The 23,520-nt window shown below is 41.3% G+C and overlaps 1 protein-coding gene across 6 annotated transcripts in view; it reads right to left on the bottom strand.

Annotated features, from left to right (window-relative positions):
- Window positions 1-23,520, bottom strand: part of bco2b (beta-carotene oxygenase 2b) — a 124,029-nt gene that overhangs the window by 82,592 nt on the left and 17,917 nt on the right. For 5 of the 6 annotated variants that reach the window (XM_014195690.2, XM_014195691.2, XM_014195692.2 and 2 more), the window contains 4 exon segments: window positions 15,033-15,249; window positions 13,620-13,831; window positions 4,886-5,001; window positions 4,585-4,687 (listed from right to left, as the gene is read on the bottom strand). In XM_014195690.2, coding sequence (XP_014051165.1) covers window positions 4,585-4,687; window positions 4,886-5,001; window positions 13,620-13,831; window positions 15,033-15,249 — 648 coding nt within the window. 6 annotated transcript variants of the gene reach the window in all.

The raw sequence follows: 23,520 nt of genomic DNA, 5'->3' as shown, positions 1-23,520 counted from the left end.
TGGTGTTCTTCGGCTTGCAAGTCTCCCCCTTTCTCCTCCAAACATAGCAATGGTCATTATGACCAAACAATTCTATTTTTGTTTCATCAGACTAGAGGACATTTCTGCAAAAAGTACGATCTTTGTCACCATGTGCAGTTGCAAACCGTAGTCTGGCTTTTTTTATGGTGGATTTGGAGCAGTGGCTTCTTCCTTGCTGAGCGGCCTTTTAAGATGATATAGGACTCATTTGACTATGGATATAAATACCTTTGTACCTGTTTCCTCCAGCATCTTTACAAGGTCCTTTGCTGTTGTTCTGGTATTGATTTGCACTTTTCGCACCAAAGAACGTTCATCTCTAGGAGACAGAACACGTCTCCTTCCTGAGCGGTATGACGGCTGCATGGTCCCATGGTGTTTATACTTGCGTACTATTGTTTGTACAGATGAACGTGGTACCTTCAGGCGTTTGGAAATGGCTCCCAAGCATGAACCAGACTTTCTTTTTCTGAGGTCTTGGCAGATTTCTTTTGATTTTCCCATGATGTCAAGCAAAGAGGCACTGCGTTTGAAGATAGGCCTTGAAACACATCCACAGGTACACCTCCAATTGACTCAAATTATGTCAATAAGCCTATCAGAAGCTTCTAAAGCCATGACAGCATTTTCTGTAATTTTCCAAGCTGTTTCAAGGCACAGTCAACTTCGTGTATGTAAACTTCTGACCCACTGGGATTTCAAGTTCTGGTGACGAATCATGCATTCTGATTCTTGCATACATTGTAATGAACACATTATGTTTGTCAAACATTCTTTTGAAGGTTGTACTGATTATGATGAGCTAAGCTAATTCCAGTTATGTGCGGAGCCATGTTTGTTGACATACAATGCATTCTGGGTTTTACGTAAACGTCGGTCGGACAAAGATTTCATAACAAAATGTGGTGAGGGAGGGTTCACAGAGTAAACTTCTGGAAGTGAATGATGGGATGGGAATGAAAGTAGACGACACACCCCCTTCAACATGCATACTGCAAACAGACCAAACTAATCTTGTATTTTCTTTTTATCTTTGGTTGAAGTGAAAAAACAAACATGGCGTCAAGCACAAACTTCCCATCTTCGGATAACTTTTGATTTCTAGAAAGTGTTTAACTGAATTATTTTTATCAATGGTGAGCTCACTCGTGATGTGATTAATTTAAATACTAATTGCGATTAGCTAGTTCATATTGTAGTTTCTGTCAGTCGAGAGTTATCTAAATATGATCGCTTGTGTTACATCAATTTTTCCTCAGTTAGTGCTAGGACAAACACAGCCTACATTTTCCGGTTTGGATGATTGTGTTATGCTGTAGTTACTTCTGTGAATGTCTGAACATTGCATAGAAAAAATAAACTGTTCACATTCAGGACATAACTTTGTAAGGACTGTTTTTGTGCAAAATGTTTCTGTGAAAAAACAGTGTGGCCAGCTCAAATGCTGGACGTTCTAAATAAATCAGACCGGTTTGAGCGTACACTGCAGGGACCAATGTAGAACGATCGCACCCGTTTGTTGGTACATGTGAAAAGAGTTATGGATGAATATGGGTTATGCATATTCATAAGTTGTCAGTCTTTTCTTGCAGTTTATTTTCATCTAGTAAAACAAGTTTTTTTGTTTAACCGCCACCAATATTATTACCTATTTTCCTATATGTGATCTTGCTGTGTTTTCATCCAGTAATAATGTTAAGGAGTGTACGCTTGTAACGGCTGTCTTCGTGAAGAGAGGACCAAGGCGCAGCGGGTTGCGTGCTCAACATTATAATTTATTAAATGTGAACACCAAAAACAATAAACAAAGAAACGACAGGAAACAGTTTTGCAGGCTACACCAACGCAATGCAAAAACAACTACCCACAATTAACAAACAAAACACATCCCTAATTATAGGACTCTCAATCAAAGGAAACTACAAACACCTGCCTCCAATTGAGAGTCCAACACCCAATACCTAACATAGAAAATACTAAACTAGAAAGAACATAGAAATACAAAAACATAGAATATAACCCGGAAATAATAAATCAAACACCCTTCTAAACAAACCACCACCCCGAACCACATAAAAAAAATACCCTCTGCCACGTCCTGACCAAACTACAATCACAAATAACCCCTATACTGGTCAGGACGTGACAACGATAGCATACACAAGCTGGCCTCAATCTTCAGTTCGATAGATGTCCATTCCAGTTATGATATTGGCAAATAATGTTCAATACAGTTTGTGTGTGTGGTTTCTGAAAGTACAGAATAAAGAGGAATTATAAGTCATTAGAATACAATATCAGGATATAGCAATAAAACAATATTTCAAAGAAGTAACATAACACTGCTATAAAAATTATAAATTGCATTGACAAAATCACAAAAATTAGTTATATTACAATAAGAAACAGTAACTGTTGAGCTCCACAAAGGGGCAGGGCAGAACAGAGCAATGCTTAACAGGCCAAAAAAACCAAAACATATGAAAACACAAGCTAATACTTCTGACACAATTAGCATTGTTTTACAGAGCTAATGGAAGAATGTAGCTAGCTACATAAGCACAATTGAGTATAACACCATAAAGGTTATGAAATTAACAATGTTACCTCGCATGTCCGCGAAGAATATACAGAAATATATTATGCTCCATACATAGTGAGCTACAGTAGAAACAACATAACACAACATACATAAAGTATTATAACATAATAAGGCACTTACTTTGATAGAAAAACACAAATGTCCAAAGTTATTATCATGTAGTAATGAAAACAACAATGAAGGCGAAGTGGGCACCAGCCAGAAAATGTGAAAAAGTTTGTGCAGGTCCTGTTCTGACTGGAGATGGGCAAATGTCTGCATGCTTGATCTGCAGAAACAAGGGGGAAGTGCTTGGGGAAGTTTGTCCGCCTCAGTAATGCCTAAAAAATATGAAATGGCCTAATTTTATGTGAATTAATGAGGTGGAACACACCTCAATTCAAACTGTTGTTAGAAAATAAAACTTGTTAGAAAATAATTTGAAATTGACAAGTTAAAACAGCCTATAAACAAAGCAGGCAGCATGCCTTATTTTGAGGGCTGTCCTGTTGAGTAACGTTCACATTTTGGAACAGTGAGCACATTCTGACATCACGTGCATAACAAACTCATACTGTGCCGACCGCTAGAGATATTTGGAAGTCATATGTGACAAGGTTAACCCAATGCTGTGTTTGTCCAATATTAATATTGACCCAGCGCTGGTTATTTTTAAACCAGCACTTTTTTGAGTAACAATAACCCATTTAGGAAAAGTGATATGAATTGCCATATTAGGCATAACCCGATTTCTAACTTTTTAGATGCCAAAATATAAATTGTTTTGAGTATCCTAATTGTTTCAGTGCATGCATTCAACAAAGTTTGGACGAAAGATTTCCACAGGGTCGTCATCTCCAAAGTCTACTCAAAAAGGCAATAGTTCTGAATGAACTGGGTTTGATTTAGTTTTAGTTTTTTTAATTATTAAACTGTTAGTTATTTAAAACTTCCATTGGTTAATCTATTGCTATGGTAGAGTAGGTCAGGGCGTGACAGGGGGGTTTATTCTATGTGTTCTATTTCTATGGTGTTAGGTTCTAGTTTTTCTATTTCTATGTTGGTTTGTTTGGGATGATCTCCAATTAGAGGCAGCTGGTCCTCGTTGTCTCTAATTGGAGATCATACTTAAGTAGGGGTTTTTCTACCTGGGTTTTGTGGGTGATTATTTTTGAGTAGTGTTCGTTTCTCCTCTGCGTCACGGTTTGTTGTTTTGTCTATTCAGTTTGATGTATTGCATAGTTTCACAGAGTAAATAAATATGTGGAACTACACACACGCTGCACCTTGGACCTCTCCTTTTGACAGCCGTGACAGAGGTCAACATCCCCATAGTGTTAACATTTCTCTCATGTAAATGTTGTTCCTACATAAAAAGATTAAACCATTTATTTGGGAAATATCCAGTCTGCTATTTTCTTCATTACCATGCTGATGATTTCAAGTTGTATTGGATTTATTTTGATCTGTTAAAGACATTGAATACTTGTTTAGCACATTTAGTATGTTCATTTTTTTTTCTCTGAAGTCATTTCATTTAAAGTTGTTTGGCTTATGTAGATGTCAATGTTATCACACAGTAACCAAAAACCTAAACTCATGTTCATATTGTCACTGAGTTTGCAGTTAACAGAATGTTGGCCACAATTTTCCCAGAATTGTTTGCCAGAAGTTGACAAGTTGCCACAAATTATGCAAACTTTGGCAGTAATTTTAACTCATTTGCATGTGAAAATATGAGCTTGCGGCAAATTGGCCACACCTGTTTGCTAGAAGCCAGTTTTATCGGTAGAGAAAAGGGAGAGCTTCTCTAGGAGATTATATATATGTAGGCTACATCTCAATCTCAAAAATACCATTTCATGGTGCTCCTTAACCCTATAATTTGTAATTGCTGGCAATTCTTACCATTTAATATGATTTTCCATGATGCTCCTACATTTTTCAAATTAGGAGCATGTGGAGCTTCTATGTAGACTGACCTTTTCTGCCATAAGAGTTGCCCATGTTGTATGTAGTGCCGTCTGGTTCAGTGTGGGGATGCGCAGTGGCCATATTCACAGCAATAAACTTTGTCCAGTCCACCTGTAGTAGAACAGGTCAGATAAAGTACACAGCAGATACCAATATGTCAGGTGTCTGGGCACTAACAATCAATGTATATTTCAAACAGGGCATCATTTACATAAGTCAGTACATTTGTGCAAGGGTATGATTGTAAAATGTGTCTGCTCACTGAGCTCATTGTTTCTTTGGCTGTCTTCTCTTATGGCATCACTGCACCTTATTCTGTGTCTCCAGGCTCTCTGGGTCCACCCTGTACATGTAGTTGGTCTCAGTGCTGACAAAGCAGTCTCCCTTGTACTTTACAAAGCTAACACTGGCATTGTCTGTTGCCTCTGCAGGGAGAGAACAGAAATATATATCATTCTATTTCGATGGGGGCAACTGCATCTTGTTGCTGTTGATATTTCTTAATTTTATTTTCTGATTTAGACGTGCACGAAAGGAATGGGTGAATAACTTATTAGATTTTTGGACAAGCTCTTTATAAACCTTGGTAAATGATTATAGCCTGTGCATGGCTTGCATGGTCAATTCAAGTTTAAAGTTGCATGCAAACAGTCATTTCTGGCAAAGTTATATTTCTTGCGATGTTGTGTTGCTTGCAAAGACTCCTGTTGCGGCTTGCAAACCCTTGAGAGGAAAAGCCTCCTTTCTTTCCTCCAATCCCCCTGTTTAAATGTTACATAACCTTTGACTGTAGCCAAGCCCCTGAGGCCTCAACATAGTTTCCCGGGCATTAGACCAGCTTGAGTTAGTTTGAAGAGGCACATTTCATTGCATTGAGTTTACTTTCTCTGAAATAGTCTTATAAAAACCAGATCTTGAATAAAGTCCTTTGTCACATTCCTCACTGTTATTAAACAGAAAAGATCAGCAGAATCTACAAACCACACTGGAACTGACTTAATCTCCACAGGGATAATTTTAAGATTACACCATGAAATGGCACTGCAACATTGACAATAGGCAGCTTTACATTGCTCCAGGTTTATTCAATGCAATGTCACAGAAAATATAATTGTGACTTGTGTAATGGAAATGGCAGATATATATACTGAACAAAAATATAAACACAACATGTAAAGTTTTGGTCCCATGTTTCATGAGCTGAAATAAAAGATCCCAGAACGGTTCCATATGCACAAATAGCTTATTTCTCTCAAATGTTATGCACAGATATGTTCACATTGCTGTTAGTGAGCATTTCTCCTTTGCCAAGATAATACATTCACCTGACAGGTGTGGCATATTAAGAAGCTGATTAAACAGTATAATCATTACACAGGTGCACCTTATGCTGGGGACAATAAAAGGCCACTCTAAAATGTGCAATTTTGTCACACAACACAATGCCACAGATGTTTCAAGTTTTGTGCAATTGGCATGCTCACTGCAGGAATGTCCACCAGAGCTGTTGCCAGAAAACTGAATGTTCATTTCTCTACCATAAGTCACCTCCAACGTTGTTTGAGAGAATTTAGGTCCAACTGGCCTCACAATCGCAGACCACGTGTAACCATGTCAGCCATGCCAGCCCAGGACCTCCATATCCAGCTTCTTCTTCTTGTAAATTATATCATAAATAGGACTGGTGGAGTTATGTCACACATGCAGCCAACAAAAATATATGGAAATGTTTGCTCTACCCAAAATCACAACCAAAAATGGCAAAAAAAAATGACAAAAATGAAAGAGGCAAGTGGAAGGGGGGAAAAGTAAAGAACTTGTCTTTCGGCCCTGCATTAAAGAACAAAATTGGTTCAAGAAAATTGTGATATATAAAAAAGTATACCAGTTCAATTTAAGGATAAAACAAATGTACAGCTGTGACATATAGATTGCAAAATAGTTGGGAAGATATTTTTGATGTACCGATTTCATGGCACATGGTTTAAGAACTGATACGCAAAACAACACCGGATTCAAAACTGAGAATTCAATGTAAATTATTATACAAAATTCTTGCAAACAATTGAATGATATATATATATATATATGAGGGATACAACCTTACCATCTATAGAGTGATTCTTGCTGCGAATAGACAGAGTCGTTAGATCATTTATTTTAGTAATGTCCAAACCAGCCCCGTCGCGAATCCCGATGTCTTGCTCCCAGACAAACTAAACAACTTCTTTGCTCGCTTTGAGGACAATACAGTGGCACCGACATGGCCCGCTACCAAAACCTGCGGACTCTCCTTCACCGCAGCCAACGTGAGTAAAACATTTAAACGTGTTAACCCTCACACGGCTGCCGGAACAAACGGCATCCCTAGCCACTTCCTCAGAGCATGCGCAGACCAGCTGGCTGGTGTGTTTACGGACATATTCAATCAATCCCTATCCCAGTCTGCTGTTCCCACATGCTTCAAGAGGGCCACCATTCCTGTTCCCAAGAAAGCTAAGGTAATTGAGCTAAATGACTATCGCCCTGTAGCACTCACTTTGGTCATCATGAAGTGCGTTGAGAGACTAGTCAAGGATCATATCACCTCCACCCTACCTGACACTCTAGACCCACTACAATTTGCGTACCGCCCCAATAGGTCCACAGACGACGCAATCGCAATCACACTGCACACTGCCCTAACCCATCTGGACAAGAGGAATACGTATGTAAGAATGCTGTTCATCGACTACAGCTCAGCATTTAACACCATAGTACCCTCCAAACTCCACTCCACCCTGTGCAACTGGGTCCTGGACTTTCTGACGGGCCGCCCCCAGGTGGTGAGGGAATGATACAACATCTTCACTCCGCTGATCCTCAACACTGGGGCCCCATAAGGGTGCATTCTCAGCCCTCTCCTGTACTCCCTGTTCACCCATGACTGCGTGGCCATGCACGCCTCCAACTCAATCATCAAGTTTGCAGACGACACTACAGTGGTAGGCCTGATTACCAACAACGATGAGACGGCCTACAGGGAGGAGGTGAGGGCCCTCAGAGTGTGGTGTCAGGAAACCTCACACTCAACGTCAACAAAACAAAGGAGATGATCGTGGACTTCAGGAATCAGCAGAGGGAGCACCCACCTATCCACATCAACGGGACAGTAGTGGAGAAGGTGGAAAGTTAAGTTCCTCGGCATATACATCACGGACAAACTGAAATGGTCCACCCACACAGAAATGGTCCACCCACACGCAACAGCGCCTCTTCAACCTCAGGAGGCTGAAGAAATGTGGCTTGTCTCCAAAAACACTCACAAACTTTTACAGATGCACAATCGAGAGCATCCTGTCGGGCTGTATCACCACCTGGTACGGCAACTGCTCCACCCACAACCACAAGGCTCTCCAGATGGTAGTGAGGTCTGCACAACACATCACCGAGGGCAAACTACCTGCCCTCCATGACACCTACACCACCCGATGTCACAGGAAGGCCAAAAAGATCATCAAGGACAACAACCACCCGAGCCACTGCCTGTTCACCCAGCTATCATCCAGAAGGTGAGGCCAGTACAGGTACATCAAAGCTGGGACCGAGAGACTGAAAAACAGTTTCTATTTCAAGGCCATCAGACTGGTAAACAGCCATCACTAACATTGAGTGACTGCTGACAACATACTGACTCAAATCTCTATCCACTTTAATAATTAAAAATTGGATGTAATAAATGTATCACTAGTCACTTTAAGCAATGCCACTTTGTATAATGTTTACATACCCTACATTACTCATCTCATATGTATATACTGTACTCTATACCATCTACTGCATCTTGCCTATCCCATTCTGCCATCGCTCATCCATATATTTATATGGACATATTCTTATTCATTCCTTTACACTTGTGTGTATAAGGTAGTTGTTGTGAAATTGTTAGATTACTTGTTAGATATTACTGCATGGTCGGAACTAGAAGCACAAGCATTTCGCTACACTCACATTAACATCTGCTAACCATGTGTTTGTGACCAATAACATTTGATTTGATGTGGCTTGTTTTTGGTCACAGGTCCAGGAATGGCTGAAGAATTGCAACATTTACTTGGAGCCAACTCTGCAGATATTGTAGCACTACTGGGTGATTTGAAAAGTCATAGTCAATCGATCAATAATATAATAATAATTTTAGCAATAATGTTTATCTTTAATTACAATCTGTAATAAAGGTTCAGATATTTTGGTTCAGATATTTTGTGAAACATCACAGCACAGTTGAAAAATATATGGCATATAGAAATCCGAAATGGATGGTGTTAATAAGAGATAGATGGGAGGGGTTGAATGGAGCTGAAGGGTGGTACTAATAACAACAAGAACTCGTGTAAAATATACTGTGTCCGTAAAATGTATATAAGTTCAGACCTTTTGTGAAACAACACAGTTAAAAATATATGCCAAATAATAATCAAACTGGATGGACATCAGAAATAGATTAGAGAGGTTGAGGATAGAGGAAGGACAAGACTAAAAACAAACAAAATATAACTATTGTAAAACAGATTGTGTCTGTAAAAGATATATGGTATGCTGGAAGTAGAAGCGTAATTGTTGTTGGTCATTAGTTTAGTCCAATTAGGGGAGGGGTGGTAGGGTTAGTGGAAAATAATAAAGGATTTTTTTAAAGATATGTATATGCATGAATGTATGTACTGTATGTATATTATGTGTATATAGACAGTTGAATCTGGAAGTTTACATACACCTTAGCCAAATACATTTAAACTCAGTTTTTCACAATTCCTGTCATCTAATCCTAGTAAAAATCCCCTGTTTTAGGTCAGTTAGGATCACCACTTTATTTTAAGAATGTGAAATGTCAGAATAATAGCAGAGAGAATGATTTATTTCAGATTTTCTTTATTTCATCACATTCCCAATGGGTCAGAAGTTTACATACTCTCAATTAGTATTTGGTAGCATTGCCTTTAAATTGTTAAACTTGAGTCAAATGTTTTGGGTAGCCTTCCACAAGCTTCCCACAATAAGTTGGGTGAATTTTGGACCATTCCTCCTGACAGAGCTGGTGTAACTGAGTCAGGTTTGTAGGCTTCCTTGCTCGCACACGCTTTTTCAGTTCTGCCCAAAAAATGTATGTAGGGTTGAGGTCAGGGCTTTGTGCTGGCCACTCCAATACCTTGACTTTGTTGTCCTTAAGTCATTTTGCCACAACTTTGGAAGTATGTTTGGGGTCATTGTCCATTTGGAAGACCCATTTGCGACCAAGCTTTAACTTCCTGACTGATGTCTTGAGATGTTGCTTCAATATATCCACATTATTTTTCTTCCTCATGATGCCATCTGTTTTGTGAAGTGCACCAGTCCCTCCTGCAGCAAAGCACCCCCACAACATGATGCTGCCACCCCCGTGCTTCACGGTTGGGATGGTGTTCTTGGGCTTGCAAGCCTCCCTTTTTGTCCTCCAAACATAGCGATGGTCATTATGGCCAAACAGTTCTATTTTTGTTTCATCAGACCAGAAGACATTTCTCCAAAAAGCACGATCTTTGTCCCCATGAGCAGTTGCAAACCGTATTCTGGCTTTTTTATGGCAGTTTTGGAGCAGTGGCTTCTTCCTTGCTGAGCGGTCTTTCAGGTTATGTCGATATAGGACTCATTTTACTGTGGATATAGATACTTTTGTACCGGTTTCCTCCAGCATCTTTACAAAGTCCTTTGCTGTTGTTCTGGGATTGATTTGCACTTTTCTCACCAAAGAACATTCATCTCTAGGAGACAGAACACGTCTCCTTCCTGAGCAGTATGACGCTGTGTGGTCCCATGGTGTTTATACTTGCGTACTATTGTTTGTACAGATAAACGTGGTACCTTCAGGCATATGGAAATTGCTCCCAAGGATGAATCAGACTTGGGGAGGTCTTGTGGAGGTCTTGGCCGATTTCTTTTGATTTTCCCATGTGGTCAAGCAAAGAGGCACTGAGTTTGAAGGTAGGCCTTGAAATACATCCACAGGTACACCTCCAATTGACTCAAATTATGTCAGTAAGCCTATCAGAAGCTTCTAAAGCCATGACATCATTTTCTGGAATTTTCCAAGCTGTTTAAAGGCACAGTCAACTTAGTGTATGTAAATTTCTGACCCACTAGAATTGTGATACAGTGAGTTCTAAGTGAAATAATCTGTCTGTAAACAATTGTTGGAAAAATGACTTGTGTCATGCACAAAGTGATGTCCGAACCGACTTGCCAAAACTGTAGTTTGTTAACAAGAAATGTGTGGAGTGGTTGAAAAACGAGTTTTAATGACTCCAACCTAAGTGTATGTAAACCTCCGAATTCAACTGTATATAAACTCAGCAAAAAAATGTACGTCTTCGCACTGTCAACTGCATTTATTTTCAGCAAACTTAACATGTGTAAATATTTGTATGAACATATCAAGATTCAACACCTGAGACATAAACTGAACAAGTTCCACAGACATGTGACCAACAGAAATGGAATAATGTGTCCCTGAACAAAGGTGGGGGTCAAAATCAAAAGTAACAGTCAGTATCTGGTGTGGCCACCACCTGTATTAAGTCCTGCAGTGCATCTTCTCCTCATGGACTGCACCAGATTTGCCAGTTCTTTCTGTGAGATGTTTACATAATCTAGAATACCCACCCAAATCACACCCTGACCTAACCAAATAGAGAAATAAAAAGGCTCTCTACGGTCAGGGTGTGACAAAGCATGGGAAACAGTCTTTAAACCCTTTACAATGAAGATCTGTGAAGTTATTTGAATTTTTACGAATTATCTTTGAAAGACAGGGTCCTGAAAAAGGGATGTTTCTTTTTTTGCTGAGTTTATATGTATGTATGTATGTATGTATGTATGTATGTATGTATGTATGTATGTATGTATGTATGTATGTATGTATGTATGTATAGTACACGTCAAAAGTTTGGACACACCCACTCATTCAAGGGTTTTTCTTTATTTTTACTATTTTCTACATTGTAGAATGATAGTGAAGACATCAAAACTATTAAATAAAGCGTATGGAATCATGTAGTAACCAAAAACATGTTAAACAAATTAAAGTATATTTTATATTTGAGATTCTTCAAAGTAGCCACCCTTTGCCTTGATGACAGCTTTGCACACTCTTGGTATTCTCTCAACCAACTTCATGAGGTAGTTGCCTGGATTGCATTTTAAATAACATGTGTCCTTGTTAAAAGTTAATTTGTGGAATTTCTTTCCTTTTTAGTGCGTTTGTGCCAATGAGTAGTGTTGTGACAAGGTAGGGTTGGTATACAGAAGATGGCCCTATTTGGTAAAAGACCAAATCCATATTATGGCAATAACAGCTCGAATAAGCAAAGATAAACGGCAGTCCATTATTATATAGCCCTGAATTACATAAATTATATAAAATACACACATCAAAATATAATATATACAAAATGCAAGCAGAAAAAAAGAAACAAAGTCATAAAAACAAATACATTCATCAGTAATAAGGTCTTCAATCAGCTTTCTGGATTGTCATAGAGGTACCATTTTGAAGATTGTTCGACAAATAATGTACAAGGAATCTAAAAACTGATCTACATAACTCAAATGAATTTCCAGAGTAAGCCATCCCTGAGACCGGGTGTGGTAACTCGTATGTCTAAAGTTTAGTACTGATGTGGGACTTTTTGTAAAAGTGCTTTATAAATGAAAACATAGCAATGTATCAACCTACGTGACATCAAAGAGGACCAACCAAAATTGTCACCCGTAATAAAGCGCAGTCCGCTATGATAAACTGCATCTAACAGCTTTAATGAAGTGGCAGCTGCGTTCATATAGATAATGTCGCCATAGTCTAGGACCGATAGGAACGTTGACTGAATAATCTGCTTTCTACTATTTAGTGAGAAGCAGGACCTATTTCTATAGAAGAAGCACTTTTCTTCACCACTTTCTTAACTAACTCATCAATATGCTTTTTAACTATGCAAATGACCAGCTATTTATAGCACAGTCACGATCAATATGAACAACATATACTTAGTGTTACCTGCATTCAGTGCTATCTTCAGGTCAATAATGTTATTCTTCAATACAATGAAGGCAGAATTTTTGTAGTTCAGATAGAGCCTGGTCAACCGTGGGGGCGAAGGCATTCACAACAGTATCATCGGCATACAAGTGCAGTTAAAAAAATTGACAGACATGTCGATATTCTTAATGTAAAGGAAACCTGATTTAACACCATCAGTAGATATACATTGTGTTCTATCTGTCATGTAATTCTTAACTCCAGACATAAAAGAGCACATATGTATAGATTGTTTGCATGTAGGTAGGCCTACCTTTCACACTTCAATCCTCGCCTTTGGCCAGACCGGGTTTAAATGACTTCTTCCATTTCATTTATTTGTATTTATTTGTTTTTGCTGATTGAGGGTAATGGTTATTGCTTGGATAACCGTATCTACTATTATGTATTGATATTTTAATTTCTTAATATGCGGTGCATACTGCGCAGAACACTAGATGAATAATTGTACGAATCATTATAATGTTTGTTTAACAATGTGTCAATTAATCCTGTAAGGGATGGGTTGGCAACTGTCGACTAAATAAAAGTATCTGCTTCAGAGGGAAGGCTAGACAGTATACGTAATATCTGCATGATCCACATGGTCTAGTTTCTGAAGTCTGGTGTGGAGTTAACTCAGTTTAGACATAGTATGTGCATCCTGTACTTGTTGTACATTGACCCTGACATCTCCCTGAGCTGCAATGCATGCATAGCCTACATTTACTTTAGGAGTGAAGACATAGACACTGAATGGTACAACAACACACTGAGTAAGTTATGTCTTGTCTAAAAGCTAGAATTTTTGAGGAAATTGCAAAACTATGATGAAATGTATAATGACAATGCTGTTACTAGGTGTAAGTGCAACTGTAAAGTGTTGCTCAAAATATCATTCGTAAAGCTGCTTGGTTTATATCCACCCACTCTCCACTATCTCTGTGACTGACTCACCTATCATCTCGAAGCGAGAGAGGAAACGCAGGAAGAAGTTCTTGCAGGGGTCAGGCATGGCCACCGTGCCGAACTCTGACACCATGATGCGGTCCCTCTCGCTGTTCTTCTTGTAGGCATCACTCTGCAGGAAGCGACTCCTATAGGTCACCTTGCCATCCTCAATCTTAAACTGGTGCAGCATGGCCATCCCATCAAACCAGTGGTTGTAGCTGAAGAATAAAGGACAGTGGGGATAGGTAAGGGCAAGGGAAAGTGCTAAAACCCCCTAAGATTGATGTCTGCGCCCCTGCATAAATCTAATTAGCATAATAAAAATATCCCCATAAAAATCTGCCAATTTAAGCTAGAGACATCAGTATTATTTGCATTGGATGCGTCTCAATCCACCACATCTGCTTAGTTAAATAAAGGTTAAATAAAATAAAAAGGTGACAGCTCTAGATCAGTGTTTGTCAGACCAAGAGACATCCTGAAAATCAGTTCTCACAAAATCGTTTGTAGCATCCGAATTGTTTAGCCTACAAACTAGTATGACACCTCTATGGAAAGATGAGACTCTTATGAATATTATGGTGTTCTCTGTTTTGCTCTACACTTCGTCTGATGTGGGACTAGTCTGAAGTCGGTACAGCTGATCTACCAACTTCTGTCTATAGTGTCCGAACTGTTTGGGCAACAAACTAATATGATCCATCCATGTAAAGGTCAGAGTCTCATGAATATGTCGGTTGTTTTGCCCAATTACCCATCCCAAAAATGTATGGAAGGATATATGGAGTCTGTTTAGTGAAAAAAAAGGGTTTTGGTAAATAAAATATCAGATAGGGACTATGTGTTGTTCCATGTAGTGAATGTGTTATTCAATGTGTTCATATGGGCTAATAATAGGGGGTCTTCAAGGAGTCTTAAAATTCAAAATCAAATAGCAAAATGATCCTGGTACGACCGTCATAAAACAATTCCATATAGCTTAGTAGCAACCCCCCCTAGACATGGCTTAGACTCTAATGGGTTAAAGGTTAGGGATAGGTTCAGGGTTAGTGGATAGAAAAGGACAGTGAAGAAAGATTCGATTAGTCATGAATAAAGTGGAGGTGGAGTCATCATGCATCCGTATAACGTGGTTCTAGATCTGTTTGTATTGTCTTGCCAACTCCTATGGTTGTTGTCCATAGCACTACAGGAGTTGGCAAGACAGCACAAACAGGTCTGGGAACAGCCCAACGTCCTTATATTTGTTTGTTACTTGTAAAACCGTTTGGTGGTGAAATGCTAAAAAGGATATGTGTTGATGTGTCTCTGAACCCCATCCTTATTATTCCAATGTGTAGCCTACTTGTGCTTATTTTTGTTTTATTCTATTGGTCCAATGACTGCAGGTCTAAAAATGTGACTAAAGGTGTGACTTACTGTTGGTTTCCGAACTCAAACTTCCCTGGGCCGTTGCGGAGGAGGCTGCCTCGGATCCAGGTTGGGATGGTCCCACACACCTCTGTGGCGATGGGCTCTGGGGTCTCCTCCACGGACCGCACCAGAGGGGCGATAGACTCCAGACCCTTCAGCTCTAGCTGGTTACACTTATTGAGCTGCTTTGGCTTGGCATCACTAGATGGTGTAATGGTCGCATCTGCAAAAAAATGAGACACAAAAATAAAAGTATCTCTTGAACCTCTAAGATGCTGTGAGTCCCACGATACACAAACCAATGCTCGCTACACGTCTCACCTTCTCTGTCCTATGATTCCCACCCTGATCTACTTCACCTGTCTTTGTGCTTGTCTCCACTCTCCTCCAGGTGTCGCCCATCTTCCCCATCATCCCAAGTGTATTTATACCTGTGTTCTCTGTTTGTCTGCTACCAGTTAGTTTGTTTCGTCAAGCCTACTAGCAATTTTTTCCCTGTGCTCCTGTCTTTCTCTAGTTTTCCAGGTTTTGACCATTCTGCCTGCCCTGACCCTGAGCCTGCCTGCCGTTCTGTACCTTTCAGACTCTGCTCTGGATTACTGACCTCTGTCTGCCATTGACCTGTCGTTTGCCTGCCCCCTTGTTTTTGTAATAAACTTTTGTTACTTTGAAACTGTCTGCATCTGGGTCTTCTACTGAGCCTTGACACCTATATATTCTAGAACATCCGGTTGCCTACATATTCCATATACACCAGCACAGTATATTAAAAGTTTGAGGGTGAACAGAATGTTAACATAGAGCAAACAGTGTATACACAGAAGGTGGGATAAATGCTAAAGGGGTTGGTGCACGTGAAGGCACATGACTTTTACACACATTCATTAGGTACTATAATTATAAACTGGGTGGTTCGAGCCCTGAATGCTGATTGGCTGACAGCCCGTGGTATATCAGACCGTATATCACAAGTATGACAAAACATTTATTTTTACTGCTCTAATTACGTTGGCCAATATACCACTGTTAAGGGCTATATCGAGGCACACCGCGTTGGTCATGCATAAGAACAGCCCTTAGCTGTGGTATATTGGCCATATACCACACCCCCTCGTGCTTTATTGCTTAATTATAAAATGTAATTATGAAGACTGTTTGGACTTGGCAAGAGATTTTTGCTCTGATTAACCTCAGTAAATACATCTTAGTTCTCCACACAAGGCCTCAGTCACAGTGAACTGTTTATACACCAAGCAGATGCATAGTCTTACCACCAGAGAAATCACCAACAAAATACTTTCACAAATCCTGTTGGGGCCTCATGCTTGCCTTGCAAAAAAACTTAAACGACTGAGATTGAGCTCTCTTTTGTTCCTCTTGAATCCCCCCCCCCCACCCCCCCCGAGCATCACATTGGTACCTGCATGAATCCCCCCGAGCACCCCATTGGTTCCTGCATGAACAGTAGGCTGATACTCCATTTCATGGACCCAAGATCCATAGGTAAGGTTCTACATTGCAATATGAATGTCAATACGCGCAATAGGCTGTAGGTCTATAGTGAGGTGATTTCCCATACTTAAAGTTCCCTATTATGAGCTACGATGCTAATATTTGTGTAAACTCTTCAGAATTGTAATATGTGGATGTCACTGAGTAGACTGATACCCTATTTCATGGATCCAAGAACCATACCTAAGGCTGCACATTGGAAAATGCATTTTCAGTACATTGAAGACTGACTTATGAGCTGAATGTGACTCATTTCACAACAGTTTCAAAGTCCCACAATAAGTGCTATGAAGCTAATATTTGAGAAAACTCTTCACAGCTGTGTTCTATGGGTATCACTGAGTAGGCTGATTCCCCATTTCATGGGTGCGCAATCTCTAGCTTAGGCTGTACAGTAAAATATATATGTTCAAATGGCTGTATAGTGAGCTGATTTCCTACAGCTAAAGTTCTCTAATAAGACCTAAGACGCTAATATGCGTAAACTCTACATAGTTGTGTTCTGTGGGTGTCACTGGGTAGGAATGTACAGTCCAATATGTATGGTCAATGCATATATAATAATGCTTAATGCTGCTAACTTCACACTTGTTTTCATCAAATCAAAGTTTATTTGTCACTTGCGCTGAATACAACAGGGGCAGACCTTACAACGAAATGCTTACTTACAGGCTCTAACCAATAGTGCGAAAAAAAGGTATGTGTGTGTGTGTGTGTGTGTGTGTGTGTAAGTAAAGAAATAAAACAACAGTAAAAATAAATTTGAAAATAGGAGTAGCAAGGCTATATACAGACACCGGTTAGTCAGGCTTATTGAGGTAGTATGTACATGTAGGTATGGTTAAAGTGACTATGTATAGATGATGAACAGAGAGTAGCAGTAGCGTAAAAGGAGGGGTTGGCGGGTGGTGGGACACAATGCAGATAGCCCGGTTAGCCAATGTGCGGGAGCGCTTGTTGGTCGGGCCAATTGAGGTAGTATGTACATGAATGTATAGTTAAAGTGACTATGCATATAAGATAAACAGAGAGTAGCAGCAGCGTAAAAGAGGGTTTGGGGGGGCACACAATGCAAATAGTCCCGGTAACCATTTGGTTACCTGTTCAGGAGTCTAATGCCTTGGGGGTAAAAACTGATGAGAAGCCTTTTGGTCCTAGACTTGGCACTCCGGTACCGCTTGCCATGCGGTAGTAGAGAGAACAGTCTATGACTGGGGTGGCTGGGGTCTTTGACAATTTTTAGGGCCTTCCTCTGACACCGCCTGGTGTAGAGGTTCGGGATGGCAGGCAGCTTTGCCCCAGTGATGTACTGGGCCTTACGCACTACCCTCTGAAGTGCATTGCGGTCGGAGGCCGAGCAATTGCCGTACCAGGCAGTGATACAACCGGTCAGGATGCTCTCGATGTTGCAGCTGTAGAACCTTTTGAGGATCTCAGGACCCATGCCAAATCTTTTTTGTTTCCTGAGGGGGAATAGGCTTTGTCGTGCCCTCTTCACGACTGTCTTGGTGTGTTTGGACCATTCTAGTTTGTTGTTGATGTGGACACCAAGGAATTTGAAGCTCTCAACCTGCTCCACTACTACCGTCGATGAGAATGGGGACGTGCTCGGTGCTCCTTTTCCTGTAGTCCACATTCATTTCCTTAGTCTTGGTTACGTTGAGGGATAGGTTGTTATTCTGGCACCACCCGGCCAGGTCTCTGACCTCCTCCCTATAGGCTGTCTCGTCGTTGATCAGGCCTACCACTGTTGTGTCGTCTCCAAACTGAAAGATGGTGTTGGAGTCATGCCTGGACATGCAGTCGTGGGTGAACAGGGAGTACAGGAGGGGACTGAGCACGCACCCCTGGGGAGCCCCAGTGTTGAGGATCAGCGTGGCAGATGTGTTGCTACCTACCCTCACCACCTGGGGGCGGCCCGTCAGGAAGTCCAGGATCCAGTTGCAGAGGGAGGTGTTTAGTCCCAGGTTCCTTAGCTTAGTGATGAGCTTTGAGGGCACTATGGTGTTGAACGCTGAGCTGTAGTCAATGAATAGCATTCTCACATAGGTGTTCCTTTTGTCCAGGTGGGAAAGGGCAGTGTGGAGTGCAATAGAGATTGCATCATCTGTGGATCTGTTTGGGCGGTATGCAAATTGGAGTGGGTCTAGGGCTTCTGCGATACTGGTGTTGATGTGAGCCATTACCAGCCTTTCAAAGCACTTCATGGCTACGGACGTGGGTGCAACGGGTCTGTAGTCATTTAGGCAGGTTGCCTTTGTGTTCTTGGGCATAGGGACTATGGTGGTCTGCTTGAAGCATGTTGATATTACAGACTCAATCAGGGACATGTTGAAAATGTCAGTGAAGACACCTGCCAGTTGCTCAGCACATGCCCGGAGCACATGTCCTGGTAATCCGTCTGGCTCCGCAGCCTTGTGTATGCTGACCTGTTTAAAGGTCTTACTCACGTCGGCTACAGAGAGCGTGATCACATAGTCGTCCGGAACAGCTGATGCTCTCATGCATGCCTCAGTGTTGCTTGCCTCGAAGCGAGCATAGAAGCGATTTAGCTCGTCTGGTAGGCTCGTGTCACTGGGCAGCTCGCGGCTGTACCACAATAAGAACTAAGATGCTAATATTTGTGTTAACGAGTGTTTTCCACTAGCGCTTTCTGTCTGCTATACAGGTCACACACTCATTTTCAGCCAGAAAGCCTATTTTTCCACTTAAATTAATTAGGCTACTTTTCAATTCGCAAGTCAGAAAAAAAGTTAGCCGAGCCCTCTCCCACTCGAACAGGGATTGGCAACTCCAGTCCTTAGGGGCCCGGTTGGTATCAGCCCCAGCTAACAAACCAGAATCCAATAATCAACTAATCATGATCTTCAGTTTAGAATGCAATTAGTTTAAATCAGCTGTGTTTGCTTGGGATGAGAAAAAAGTGTGACACCACTCCGGCCCCCGAGGACAGGAGTTGCCCATCCCTGCGCTTGAATTAACAAAATGCATCTCCTAGTGATCTATTGACAGGACAGGCACCTGTCAGTCACAAAGTTAACGATCACGGGGAAACTGTCTGTCCCGCCTCCGGTACCTGTGTGTGTTATGTAGGCTGTGGTTGCAGTAGAGGAAGAGAAGTTTTATATTTTATTTATTTTTTTATTTCACCTTTTTAATCTTCACCTTTTTAACCAGGTAGGCTAGTTGAGAACAAGTTCTCATTTGCAACTGCGACCTGGCCAAGATAAAGCATAGCAATTCGACACATACAACAACACAGAGTTACACATGGAATAAACAAAACATACAGTCAATAATACAGTAGAACAAAAGAAAACAAAAAGTCTATATACAGTGAGTGCAAATGAGGTAAGTTAAGGCAATAAATAGGCCATGGTGGCGAAGTAATTACAATATAGCAATTAAACACTGGAATGGTAGATGTGCAGAAGATGAAAGTGCAAGTACAGATACTGGGGTGCAAAAGGAGCAAGATAAATAAATAAATACAGTATGGGGATGAGGTAGGTAGATAGATGGGCTGTTTACAGATGGGCTATGTACAGGTACAGTGATCTGTGAGCTGCTCTGACAGCTGGTGCTTAAAGCTAGTGAGGGACATATGAGTCTCCAGCTTCAGAGATTGTTGCAGTTCGTTCCAGTCATTAGCAGCAGAGAACTGGAAGGAAAGACGACCAAAAGAGGAATTGGCTTTGGGGGTGACCAAAGCGCGTGCTATGAGTGGGTGCTCCTATGGTGACCAGTGAGCTGAGATAAGGCAGGGCTTTACCTAGCAGAGACTTGTAGATAACCTGTAGCCAGTGGGTTTGGCGATGAGTATGAAGCGAAGGCCAACCAACGAGAGTGTACAGGTCGCAATGGTGGGTAGTGAATGGGGCTTTGGTGACAAAACGGATGGCACTGTGATAGACTGCATCCAGTTTGTTGAGTAGAGTGTTGGAGGCTATTTTATAGATGACATCACCGAAGTCGAGGATCGGTAGGATGGTCAGTTTTACGAGGGTATGTTTGGCAGCATGAGTGAAGGATGCTTTGTTGTGATATAGGAATCCGATTCTAGATTTAATTTTGGATTGGAGATGCTTAATGTGAGTCTGGAAGGAGAGTTTACAGTATAAACAGACACCCAGGTATTTGTAGTTGTCCACGTATTCTAAGTCAGAGCTGTCCAGAGTAGTGATGCTGGACGGGCGAGCAGGTGCGGGCAGTGATCGATTGAATAGCATGCATTTAGTTTTTCTTGCGTTTAAGAGCAGTTTGAGGCCAAAGAAGGAGTGTTGTATGGCATTGAAGCTCGTCTGGAGGTTAGTTAACACAGTGTCCAAAGAGGGGCCAGAAGTATACAGAATGGTGTCGTCTGCGTAGAGGTGGATCAGAGAATCACCAGCAGCAAGAGCAACATCATTGATGTATACAGAGAAGAGAGTTGGCCCGAGAATTGAACCCTGTGGCACACCCATAGAGACTGCCAGAGGTCCAAACAACAGGCCCTCCGATTTGACACACTGAACTCTATCAGAGAAGTAGTTGGTAAACCAGGCGAGGCAATCATTTGAGAAACCAAGGCTGTCGAGTCTGCCAATAAGAGTGTGGTGATTGACAGAGTCGAAAGCCTTGGCCAGGTCGATGAATACGGCTGCACATTAATGTCTCTTATCGATGGAGGTTATGATGTCATTTAGGACCTTGAGCGTGGCTGAGGTGCACCCATGACCAGCTCTGAAACCAGATTGCATAGCGGAGAAGGTATGGTGGGATTCGAAATGGTCGGTAATCTGTTTGTTAACTTGGCTTTCGAAGACCTTAGAAAGACAGGGTAGGATAGATATAGGTCTGTAGCAGTTTGGGTCATGAGTGTCACCCCCCTTTGAAGAGGGATGACCGCGGCAGCTTTCCCAATCTTTAGGAATCTCAGACGATACGAAAGAGAGGTTGAACAGGCTAGTAATAGGGGTTGCAACAATTTCGGCAGATCATTTTAGAAAGAGAGGGTCCAGATTGTCTAGCCCGGCTGATTTGTATGGGTCCAGATTTTGCAGCTCTTTCATAACATCAGCTATCTAGATTTGGGTGAAGGAGAAATGGTGGGGGCTTTGGCGGGTTGCTGTGGAGGGTGCCGGGCAGTTGACCGGGGTAGGGGTAGCCATGTGGAAAGCATGGCCAGCCATAGAGAAATGCTTATTGAAATTCTCAATTATAGTGGATTTATTGGTGGTAACAGTGTTTCCTAGCCTCAGTGCAGTGGACAGCTGGGAGGAGGTGCTCTTATTCTCCATGGACTTTACAGTGTCCCAGAGTTAGCACTACAGGATGCAAATTTCTGTTTGAAAAAGCTAGCCTTAGCTTTCCTAACTGCCTGTGTATATTTGCTCCTAACTTCCCTGAAAAGTTGCATATCATGGGGGCTATTCGATGCTAATGCAGAACGCCACAGGATGTTTTTGTGCTGGTCACGGGCAGCCAGGTCTGGAGTGAACCAAGGACTATATCTATTCCTAGTTCTACATTTTTGGAGTGGGCATGCTTATTTAAGATGGTGAGGAAGGCACTTTTAAAGAATAGCCAGGCATCATCTACTGACGGGATGAGGTCAATGTCATTCCAGGATAGCCCGGCCAGGTCGATTAGAAAGGCCTGCTCGCAGAAGTGTTTTAGGGAGCGTTTGACAGTGATGAGGGGTGGTCGTTTAGTCCCAGACCTATTACGGATGCAGGCAATGAGGTTAGTGATCACTGAGATCTTGATTGAAAACAGCAGAGGTGTATTTGGAGGGCGAGTTAGTTAGGATGACATCTATGAGGGTGCCCATGTTTACAGATTTGGGGTTGTACCTGGTAGGTTCATTGATAATTTGTGTGAGATTGAGGGCATCAAGCTTAGATTGTAGGATGGCCGGGGTGTTAAGCATGTCCCAGTTTAGGTCACCTAGTAGCACGAGCTCAGAAGATAGATGGGGCGCAATCAATTCACATATGGTATCGAGGGCACAGCTGGGGGCAGAGGGAGGTCTATAGCGAGCGGCAGCAGTGAGAGACTTGTTTCTGGAAAGGTGAATTTTTAGAAGTAGAAGCTCGAATTGTTTGGGTACAGACTTGGATAGTAATACGGAACTCTGCAGGCTAACTTTGCAGTAGATTGCAAGTTAGTTTTAACAGTGGCCAAGTAAGCTACTATGGCTATTTGATCATAACCGTCTTCCCTGTGGCTCAGTTGGTAGAGCACGGTGTGTGCCATGCCAGGGTTGTGGGTTCGATTCCCACGGGGGGCCAGTACAATTTATTATTATTTTTTTAAATGCGTGAAATGAAATGTATGCATTCACTATTGTAAGTCGCTCTCGATAAGAGCGTCTGCTAAATGACTAAAATGTAAATGTAAAATAATGTAGACCTAACATGGTATACCATCGAAAACGATGGAGAAAATGCATAACATTTTAATAACATGGAAATAGCTGTTATATCATTCAGCCTACAGTAGCAGCCAATGTGTGAAGTTAACCTGTTGGGTCTAGGGGGCAGCATTTGCACGTCTGGATAAAAAATTTTTACCCGATTTAATCTGGTTACTAATCCTACCCAGTAACTAGAATATGCATATACTTATTATATATGGATAGAAAACACTCTAAAGTTTCCAAAACTGTTTGAATGGTGTCTGTGAGTATAACAGAACTCATTTGGCAGGCAAAACCCTGAGACATTTTCTGACAGGAAGTGGATACCTGATGTGTTGTATTGACTTTAAACCTATCCCATTGAAAAACACAGGGGTTTAGGAATATTTTGGCACTTCCTATTGCTTCCACTAGATGTCACCAGCCTTTACAAAGTGTTTTGAGTCTTCTGGAGGGAGATCTGACCGAACAAGAGCCATGGAACGGTGATGTCCCATTAGACACCTGGCGCGCTACTTCATGTTGGGTACCCTCGTTCCAATACGTTATAAAAAGAGTATGCATTCGTCCACCTTGAATATT

This window comes from Salmo salar, chromosome ssa04 (assembly GCF_905237065.1).
Source record: "Salmo salar chromosome ssa04, Ssal_v3.1, whole genome shotgun sequence".
Lineage (NCBI taxonomy): Eukaryota > Metazoa > Chordata > Actinopteri > Salmoniformes > Salmonidae > Salmo > Salmo salar.
Note: the sequence above shows the minus strand (reverse complement) of the source record. Positions and strands in the feature narration are given on the sequence as shown.